We start from the raw sequence: 10,613 nt of genomic DNA, 5'->3' as shown, positions 1-10,613 counted from the left end.
AAAAATGAGGGCAGAGCCCTCACTAAATCACATCTTGAGCTGTCCTTATATGAGCAACCTGAATAGTTGCACATATCATTGAGACATTTCAGTTATTTTTTCTTATTTATATTTATATTTTCTTTACAGATGTACTACTGTACCAATAAAGAATTCTGCTCCATTAGATTCCTAAACTTATTTTTTAAGTACAAAAAACCCAAAAAAACAAAAACAATGAAAAGCAAACAAAAACAGTAACAATCTTTCTGGCTTTGTCATAACATTATTGCAAACTGTTCTTCTTACTGGTTAAATATGTAGAACCCCAAATTTCTACTCTGTCCCAAATTAAAATGTGATATTTATATTAAAATTCTGAACCAAACAAGCAGGTATACAGCTCTAGATATTACTGGTTTGTGAGAATAAGTATAATTATGATATGCTATCAAATAATGCTTTTACAGATGTGATCTGTCAGTTTCTCAGCTTTAGGCTCCCTGTCATTTATACATTTCCAGTTCTAGATTGTAGTAAGCAACAAAAATAAAATTTAAAATACCATTATAAAGTTAGTCTTACTAGTTTGTGCTTGCCTTCCAAGTTAAAAAAAAACAAACCAAACCAAAACAAAACAAAAAAAACCCCATTATTTGCAAAAAATGTAAAATTTATTCCAAGAAAATTAACAGGCTACACGGGTAAATTTTGGCAAATGCAACTTTATATTGAAATCACACATCTATATCTTAAAGAATGAGACTCACAGACTCTAATGTATTTTTAAAATACCAGAAATCATATTATAAGCTTTCACAAGGTAAATCGGAAATAATTTAAATGACCAATACACTGAATGTGCAGAAAGTATAAACAAGACTGTGCCTTCTGTAGAAGAAACACTTCACAGATTGTGCAGATGTCATACTAAGCCTGCGGTCTCCCCTTGACAGCTGACTTAAAATATAAACATAGATCAACTGCCTCCTTCTTAGAACACACTAGAATGGGTAGCACACCTCACAAGAACATCTCAGCCCAGTGATGTGCACCTTAATTTTCAAACCATGTGAGGAAAAAGGGAAGAGTATTAAATGATCGTCCATGCAGTTCCATTTGCATGACCATGACCTAGGTACTGGTTTGATTTCCCTTGACTATTTGCTCCAATGCAAAATAAGATAAAGATACTAGATAACCCTTTAAGGCAACATGTGTTTATTATGCTTTATTAGAACTGCTCAATTGTGACCAGTTGGTACCATTAATGTTGCCTCCCAGACCAATATCTAGCATTCGCAAAATAAAAAGGAATTGGAAACATTTTATACCAAATCAACAAAAACCACGTAATACAGTTCAATGCTAGCAATTTCACTAGTAGGTAAGGAAAATGGTATTTAGAAATAGTAGTGTATTAATTTAAAAAACGTAAACTCTAATTAGAACTAATATACTGCTTTGGAATGCTCCTCCAAACTTACAAAGTAACTTTTTTAAGTGTGATAATCCAATAATTGATGGCACGTCTTTTCTGGATTACAGTACTTTAAGTCCTCAAATATTTTCATCTTTGCAAAACAATAATAGTATGAAATGGTTTAAAGTCTTCAAACTTCTAAAATTAGTTTTTATCAATACATTTACCTCATGTCAACTTAATTTATTAAGATGTCCAATGCTAATTTTTTTTTGATGTTTTTTCATAAGTAGTGATATACACAGCATTTAGCACTGATACTTAGCACCTGCCAATTTCATTATCAAGTTTTCAACCACATAAAGAAACTTAGGGCAGTGGTTCAGTCCTTTCTTAATTACAAACCTTCACCGGCAGTCAGCAGGATCACTCTGAGATTTAAAATAGGATTATAGGTGAACTATTGCAAAGACTGCAGAATGTTGCCCAAATCCTTATAACCGCTGATCCCATTCTTGATTTTCTTCTCAAGCTATGGCTACAGGCCACATTGTTTAGCAGAGGTCAGTGTTTCACAAGGCTAAAGATTTACTGATGCTCCTTCATATAACACAGTAAGGTTCCCTTGGTAACCTGGATTTTCTGCAGTAAAGAAGGGTTGTGCTGAAACAGCGCCTCAGCTCCCTGTTGGAGAATATGCAGACAAAAGGATTGATTCCTGCTTGGGCAAAACTCATCCAGACAGCAGCTGTTAGAAATCCCCCTGGCACTACAGGCCCTCTTGCAAAAACTCTCCAATAACAGGCCACCAGGTAGGGGCCCCACAAGGTTAGAAAGAGAAAAGTCATTATATAGAACATTCTGCTGATTCTTTTCTCCATTTTGAACTCGTCTAAGACCAATAGCCTTCTTCTGCCCGTGGTGTTTGCATTTTGCCTGATGCCCAACAAAGTGGGTGGTGTAGGACCCCTTCCAAATCCTGCTAGCCAATTGGCAGCTGCCTGGCCACTGGCTCCAGGGCCATGAAAAGTCCAGTTCTGGCTGACTGCTGCTACAAACTGGACTGGCTTCATTTTCCTTCGATCATGGACAAAAAATATCAGCTTGAGGTAGACAAGCTGTGTGGCTAGGAGAATGAGAGCAAGAAGCAGCATAAAACCTAAGGAATCATTAGCCCTGAAGGAACGGTGTTGGAAGGTGCATTGATCTTCCTCCCTAATGAATGAGTAAGTGCCCACATCTAAAACTGGGGGAAATGCCATGGCCACAGACAGAGTCCACACCATACAGATCACAGCCAGACACGTCCAAAAGGTCAGCCTCTTTGTATAGAAGCGGTGATGGGCGATAGCTAAGTATCTGGTGACACTGATACAGAACAGCATGAAAGCAGTGTGGAAACAGGACAAAACCCCCAGAAAGGCAATCACTTTGCAAGTCAGAGTCCCGTAAGTCCAGGTAGAGCCATTTTTGACAGAGTTGAATACAAATGGAAAACAAATTGCAGATCTGAGGATATCTGAACAGCAAAGGTCCAACAGGAAGTAATAAGGTGCTCTATGCAAGGTTTTATCTCTCACTAGCAAAATGGAGATCAGAAGGTTGCCCACCACGCTGACTCCTATTATGAAACCCAAGGAAGTCAGTTTCAGAAAGGCTGTTAGAGGAGAGAGATTTTGCACAATGTTGTCAGCTGCATGGCTATAGTTCGCCATAGATGGATGGAGGATAAAGATACAGCCTCAGTCAAGTCTCATGATCTAGATAGAAGAACAAGGAAAAGATAGATCCATACATTTTACTGAAAATGTAATCCACAAAGAGAACTGATCCGATCTGCAGTCATGCTTTCTCTTTTCTTCCATTTGATTTGCCATCAGAATATCTGGAAAAAAAAATGAGCTATCAGTTCTTAAGTTAACAAGCAATGATGTCAGGCAGTACTAACATAAAGCTTTTTATTTCTGGGGAAGTAAATAAAGTTTTAATTTTGAATAATATTATTTCCTTTAGTACGTACTTTTGCTTGAGATTTCAGAGAATTGGCTTGCTTAGTTTTCTGGGCTAGATGAATTTAAAAATGTCCCTATTTTGGAGGATATATATTTTATTGGGTACATTTAGGACAGAAGGAATAAAATGTTCCACAATCATAAAATTTGCCAGTGCAGGAATTAATCACTAGTGTTATAAAGGAATCTACAAGATTGCTAATAGGAGACAGAAAGGAGATTACCTACATTTATTGAGTTCTATTAGTAGCTGTCAGTATTTTATAGGCAGCTTCTCCGCTGATACGGATCCAAAATATTTGTCTTTTAACTCAAGTGTCACTATTCATGCTGCATATTATAAGAAGAGTATTTGTTGATTGACCTTAAATCATAATTTCAACATTAGACTTCTAAATGAGTAGGAACTTGTCCCAAGATTTGATGTGATTTAATCTTTTGTCTCTTCTCCCCCACCCCCTGGGCAACCCCACCCCAATTTTGGCAAATCTTTTCTCCTTTAAGCACATACGATTATTAAAAATGGTTAATGTAAATATTAGCCAGGGAAACACACCCACAGGAATAATGCATTTCCATTTGTAAATCTTGGCTGCCTGGGTTCAAATGAATTTAACATGAATCCGTATTTATTGGGCAATTAAGCTTTTCTGTTTACAATGATAGAACCTTTGTTGCAAATCACAAGTGGCTTCATTTGAAAATGAAATGCACATTGTCTCCTTGGTGCCTGGGAGCCACACCAGGGAAATGGGCTTCCTCTGTCATTCCTAGCGAGCATCTTTCCTTTGCCTCTTCTCACTTGCCCGGAATATGCTGATGGTGGCTCAGACAAACCTGCGTTCAATGATTTTAATTTCCCCACTGATATATCCCTGGGTAAATGCCGATCTCATCATGCAACATTATGAAAACTGAAACCCGCCACCCCTGGATTTATAATGGGGGGTGGAGGAGGGGGAGGGAAGAGAGACATGCATTACATACGCGAAGATGGGGAGACTGCTTCTGTTCCTGGTGATTCGCGATCTGATATTCCTCAGTCTTGCAAGGCTTTCCAGAAATGGAGCTCTGAATAAGCTCAACTGAAGATGCATTGCCTGAATGTACTTCCATTATGCAGTTTATTGTTTAAAAAAAACCAAACACCACCTTAGGGAGGGCTTTTTCCCGGTGTGCCTGCAGTTTCATCAACACTGTGCGCCCTCCACCCCTAAACTTAATCGAGAGTATGTCCTCCTACCTGTTGGTGTTGGATATCCCGACAGACTATAGCTTCTTCTTTCTATATATTGCCGGGGGGTTTTCTCCTTTCTTTCTTTCTTTCTTTTTTTTTTTTTTTTTTTTTTTTTTTTTTTTTTTTTTTTTGCCTTGGTGCCTTGACTGAGCATCCAGGCAGGGCTCGGCGGCGCCTGCGCGCTGGAGCCTCCTTGAGCTCCAGCCGCGTCCTCCCCTGTCGCAGCCGCGCGGTCTCCCCCAGCAACGCAGGGGCCGCGGCGGCGAGGGCGGAGGCCCCGGCCGCTGTGGAGCCAACCCTAGTCCCGACCCGTTTCCAGAACTGCCGGAGTTCACTGAATGCCCTGTCCTGTTGGACTGGCAAAAAGAGGCTTTTGTCTCCCAGTGGCTGCTTCTGAACGTTTCCCTCCCCGCGCGTGCAGCTGGGGCTGGAAAGGCACGCTCAGGACTCAGGCCCGCCCTCCGCCCCGCGGCAGGGCCGCCGGCGCAGGGCGCCCTCTCCGCGGCCTCCCGAGCTTGTCTTCCGGTCTTCTTCGGGGTGGTCCAAAGCTCCGTTTAGGTTTCTTTTTAAATAATTTCCCCAGCTGACCTTTAAATTTCCAAATTAGCTGGGGTGAGGGGGGAGGTGAGGATAAAGGGGAAGGGAGGGAGGAAGGGAGGAAGAAAAGAGAGAAACGAAAATCACATATATATATATATATATGATATATATCACATATATATCATATATATATCATATATATATGCAGTCAAGAAAAATTTTGGCAATGGGGAAGAGGGGAAATCAGGTTAAGGCAACGCTGTCTTTGTTAGTCATCTATTCTGGAAAGCACGCAAATATGCATTATGTAGGGAGAAGCTAAGTTCGGAGAACTGCAAAAGGATTTAACGAACTTGATTTAAGAATCTACAAATATTTTAAATGACTATTCCTTGCATTCCACCCCACGCAGAGACAGCCTTTTCTTTCTTTTGTTTTCTTTTTTGCAAGTATGACTGACCAGTAGATTGGCAACTTCAAAGCAGTTGTGTGAGTGTCCTTCCCTCCCCTCCTCCCCTTCTTATTACGGAAGGAAAACACTAAACAGGAATTCATAAAACTTACACCGCTTCATAAGGTCCGATGATATCATGCCTGACAGCTGGGTGCTTAGGGATGCCTCTGGAATCCCTTTTCCGTATTTTACCGTTTCGAAAGAGTTTTGTTTGTGGGGGTGGTATAAGATTTTAAACGACAACAACTCGCCTCCAAAAAATGAGCAGACATCCTTTCATTAATTCCCAAAGTCAAACGTCTGCTTTTTCTGCGGTATGCTTATTGCTTTATAATAATCTGTTAATGAAACAGAAAAAAATAAGTATCTTCTCTACAGTAATAATTTGATCTCCAGACTCCAGTAAAATACCTCATTGCTGGGTGGTGAGATTGTGACATTCAAGGGAAGTCAAGCCAATCAGCGTACAGATAATGTGGGTTAATTTACATATTGTATTTCTATTGGTCATACCGAGGTAAAGCTTTCTTTGCTTAAAGCTTAAAAATGAATACTTCACTGTCATGATGTCACAGTCATTACACAAAGCCCTATGTTGGTAGTACTGAAATGATATTACATTTTCCTAATTTGTTTTGAAATATCCTAAATCCATTAGAAATAGATAATGATTTTTTTTAAAGGAATATATATAAAGCACCTAACTCTGGCATTCCTTTAACTTAGGAAAATCAATCCTACAGTAGTACTGTAGTAACTTCAGGGCATTTCCATTCAAGTATAACAGTATACTTTTTTGCAAAACAAATTCAGAAGAGATCAAAACTATATGATAATTTAAACTTTCTAAGTAAAATGTCAAAGTATTTTTATGGAACTACCAATCAATTCAATTTGTTCATTTTTACCTCCCAATTAGTGTCTCAATGTACTTTGCAAAGAGTTATTATTTCCTGAATTTTTACAGTTTAAAAATCTATAGAATAAGAGACTTAAATAAGCTTCCTGCAGATTCACGATTGGCTAGATCTTAGGTTGTATGGATTAGGGAAAAACTATTTAAATGTAAGTTAAAAGGGTGATTGCACTGCTGGGTCATGAGGCAATAATTTACTCTGCCAAAAGGTACAGGGATAAGATCCAAGGGTTTAAACATACTTTAAGAAGCAGGTATTGATTCCTTAAAAGTAAGAAAGGGGATATGTGTGTGTGCAATATTTTTTCATGTTCACATTTCATAATATATTAAAGCTATTGTTATCCTTTGCAAATGAGTGCAGTTACATCCACTAGTTCTTCAGTTTTTCCAACTGTTAGATGAGAATGACATTTTCTTGCCTCACAAGGGGGCTCAAGAAATTAATGAGATGTTGTTCATTTAGTTCATTAACTACTGGAAAAAACATTAAAGTCTGCATCTTCCACCAACAGGTATTTAAAAAAAATATATTTAATAACTTGACAAAAATTTCATATCATCTACAAGTTCTCAAATCTAAAATTATTGCTTCAAAGTGTTCAGATCATAACCTTGTTTGATCTTTGCTAATTTCTTTTTGATTCTTTATACCCAGAAAAATTGTCATATTACAAATAGAAGGACAAAGCAAACAACAGCAAAATACTATACACCATGGATTTGAAGGATTCTAAAGGCTTTCAGGTTCTTTGCATGTTATATTTACTATATTGATCAGTGAATTAGGAAGACTGAGTTATTTACTTAATTTGGTTCTTATAATAAATATATACAATTTTATTTAAAACAGCGAGTATCTTCTTTTCAAAATCAAACATTTCAGATTTTTGCCAAGTGATGCACACACAGCGTCATGATGGTCAAATGCAGTGTTTTTGTTCTATGCATTGTTTATGTAAAAATATGTGTCAAATGCAGAGAATGATAGGTGAAAATAAAATGTTCTAAGAAAAGATTTTTTAATCATTCATTTAAAGTTCTGTCTCTCCCATTTAAAGCTTGTCATTAAAACTTTAAAAATATGTATCATTGATATTCTTGACTCTTACTAACATCTAAAGCTAAATTTGAAAAAGGGACTTCTATAAATTTTCTAGACGCTATCTTGGTAAGAAAGACTCACATCAAGGACTTTTGCATAGAAACATTTTCTAATAGTTTATTTTTTAGAATTCACTAACTTGGAATAAGTGACCAAGAGAAAGGGAGATTATGCATTTATATTTTGATAATGTTTTTTTACCTCCTAGTCTGTTGCAAAAAAAATGATCTTTTTTCACAATAACATCTAAGTAACTGAAAGTTTCCGGGGCTTTGTACTCCATTTGCTTGAGGAATAGAATGGTGAAAGAATACACTAGACCTAAAGAACTTCCACCGGATTTTAAAATCGTGCCTTGGGAGTTCAAAATAACTATAATTGTGAACACCTCAAAAAGTGATATTTCTTCAGAATTGTAATGAGTTTTAAAAGACTAAGAATCTGGCCTATTTCTCTCCAAAATCTAAGACTCATTTGTCATTCATTCATTCATTTTTCTCTCTACTCTGTCAGAACAGGTTCCAAAGTGTTAATATAATTCATTTTTAATTTTAAAGCTAGCATCTCGAAGATATTCCTTCTCAATTTAAGATGCAGTTTTTTAGAAACTTAGTGATTTAATTTCTCTGGCAATTTCCTTCTCTTTGAAAACTGAAACTTATTCCTTTATTTAGTTCATTTAACAAACATCTGTTAAGGTTCTACTCTGTAGGAATCACTGTGCTATCTTGCAAGAAATGAAAAATCAAGAGATAGCACCAGTGTACAGGCTGTTGTGTCAATGTAGGAAAAGGCTGAACTGCTAGAAGTGGAGGAGGTGGAATGAACAGAAACAAAGGGATGGATCTGATTGGGAAGAAAAGGTAAAAGCCACATTTTTAAATCAAGTGATTAGATAAGGGAAGCAAAGGAGACTGAGGAGAAAGAATTGACTGTAAGGTTTGGAGCTTGGATAACTGGGAGGCAGGAGGCACTATTAACCAGAGATAGAAAAAGTTGAAAAAAAGGGAACTGGTTTAGTGAGAAAGGTAGTAAGTCCATTTTAGACATATTGAATGTGAAATGCTCATATTGAATGTGAAAGGTAATAAGTCCATTTTAGACATATTGAATGTGAAATGCTCACATTCAATATGTCTAAAATGGACTTATTACCTTTCTCATTCAAATGTTGATATCTTATATGAATTTGGAGAGAAGAGCTCAAAGTACCCATTGGTGATGGTAGAGCTAGGGTAACTATTGGGTGCCATTGCCAAGGGAAAGATTGTTGAGAGAGAAGGTTGAGGTTAAATAAATAAACAAACATGACCATTCCCCTCCCTCTGGACAAACAGAAAAAAACTAATAGAACATGTGTATGTAAGAAACAAAAAGGAACATGGAAGAACTGGAGATAGAACAAACTGAAAGGAAGGAGAAGCATCAGTGTCATAAGTCTATAAGGGAGGAGAGAATTTCAAGGAGGAAGTGGTCATCAGTGTTTCTTGTATCTAGAAGGATAAAAAGTATGAGGGATGAGAAGATATCATTGGATCTGGTGATGAGGAAATGGTGATGGATCTGATGAGAGGGCGGTTTCAGAAGAGCAGGTCAGACTGCAAGGAATTAACAAGCGAGGGACATAGGCTCATAAGGTCAAGCTAAGAAACTTTTACTGTGAACAACAGCACTTCTCATTGTGATAAAGGTTTTAATGAATTCTCTTGATGTTGTATGAACAAAGTGATAGTTATTTAAATAAATACAGCAAGTCTTCTGGAAGTCTTTAAAATTCTTCTTCTATTAGGCTATTACACTATTACGCTGCTTCTATTACATTATTTAAATGTGATCCTTTGAATGAGGAGAGCAAATAAATGCAAGTTTCCCCACTGTCTGGTGAAACTTTAGAGTTTGATGAAAAGCCCTTGGTCTATCAAATATTCTAAGTTGTCTCAATCCCTTTTGCCTTTTTTTTTTTTAAATCAGATGAAGTTATTCTCAATCATGAAAAAAATAATGACCCATGAGGGTGTGGCATGAGAGTGAGTGGGGTGTGTGTGTGTGTGTGTGTGTGTGTGTGTGTGTGTGTGTTTGTGTGTGTGTGTTGGGAGGAAGTGGGGGAAGCAAAGCAAGTGTTGGTAAAATAATTAAGGAGTGGGAAGTTTAATATTCAGGTTAATGGAGAGTCATACGTATCTTACATTGATTGTAAATTTTCATGGAATAAAAATGCAATACAATTTTTAAAAATCAAGAAGTATATGGCATTTTTTCTTTGATTATTCAGAGGACCTAAATCTTACAGTGCATTAAGGCCATCAGTATAAGCACCAATTACATGATAATATGAACAGATTATGGTTATTTAAGCTTTTGTGGTGTTTAGCTTTTTGATAAATGGGCATAATTAAAACATGACTGAAAATAAAGAATGTTACCTTAGATGCTAATTTAAGAACTTCCCATATTAAATGTCTAGTCCTGCATCCTGATTTTCTGATTAGCCCTTCCACTTTCATTTCTCCTAATTTTTTAAACTTCGTAATTTTCTCTTTACGGAGTAATACCTCTGCAAAACAAAGACAAAATCAAAAGTCCCATACTTCACAAACATGGTTACTACTCTAATTTGGTTAACATTTGATAAAAATAGAAGTGTGATAATATATGCCTAATTCGACAATAAAAAGGATTTATGAATAAGTCCTGGGGTGACATTCTTTCATTCATTCAGCACATGTCGTAGTCACCACTAGAATATGAATCCTGTGAAAGTTTAGACATTGTCTTATTATATTTTGCCCTGTTCTTCCCTGCTACCCAAACAGAACCTGGCATGTAGACAGCACTTCATACATTTTTGTTGAATGGGTGATTGATTATAAACCTACTATGGAGAGGGTGCTGTGCTAGGTACTTTGAGGAGACTAGAACAGAAAAAGAAGAAAAAAACCAGTGGCAC

The 10,613-nt window shown here is 37.0% G+C and overlaps 1 protein-coding gene across 3 annotated transcripts; it reads right to left on the bottom strand.

Moving 5' to 3' along the window:
• Nucleotides 1–634: 634 nt before the first annotated feature.
• On the bottom strand, nucleotides 635–6,027 carry GPR85 (G protein-coupled receptor 85). Of its 3 annotated transcripts, XM_033099323.1 has the most exons (4): nucleotides 5,756–6,027; nucleotides 4,658–5,258; nucleotides 4,402–4,523; nucleotides 635–3,287 (listed from the first exon to the last, which is right to left on the bottom strand). In XM_033099323.1, exon 4 carries the CDS (start codon nucleotides 3,115–3,117, stop codon nucleotides 2,005–2,007), a length of 1,113 nt encoding a protein of 370 aa, XP_032955214.1. In that variant the 5' UTR covers nucleotides 3,118–3,287; nucleotides 4,402–4,523; nucleotides 4,658–5,258; nucleotides 5,756–6,027; the 3' UTR covers nucleotides 635–2,004. The 3 variants fall into 3 exon arrangements, with proteins under 3 accessions (XP_032955214.1, XP_032955215.1, XP_032955216.1); XM_033099324.1 differs by lacking the exon at nucleotides 4,402–4,523; XM_033099325.1 differs by lacking the exons at nucleotides 4,402–4,523; nucleotides 4,658–5,258.
• Between the last annotated feature and the right edge of the window lie 4,586 nt (nucleotides 6,028–10,613).

This window comes from Rhinolophus ferrumequinum, chromosome 26 (genome assembly GCF_004115265.2).
Source record: "Rhinolophus ferrumequinum isolate MPI-CBG mRhiFer1 chromosome 26, mRhiFer1_v1.p, whole genome shotgun sequence".
NCBI lineage: Eukaryota > Metazoa > Chordata > Mammalia > Chiroptera > Rhinolophidae > Rhinolophus > Rhinolophus ferrumequinum.
The sequence above is the reverse complement of the archived record's forward strand: the minus strand, read 5'-3'. Positions and strand labels throughout refer to the sequence as shown.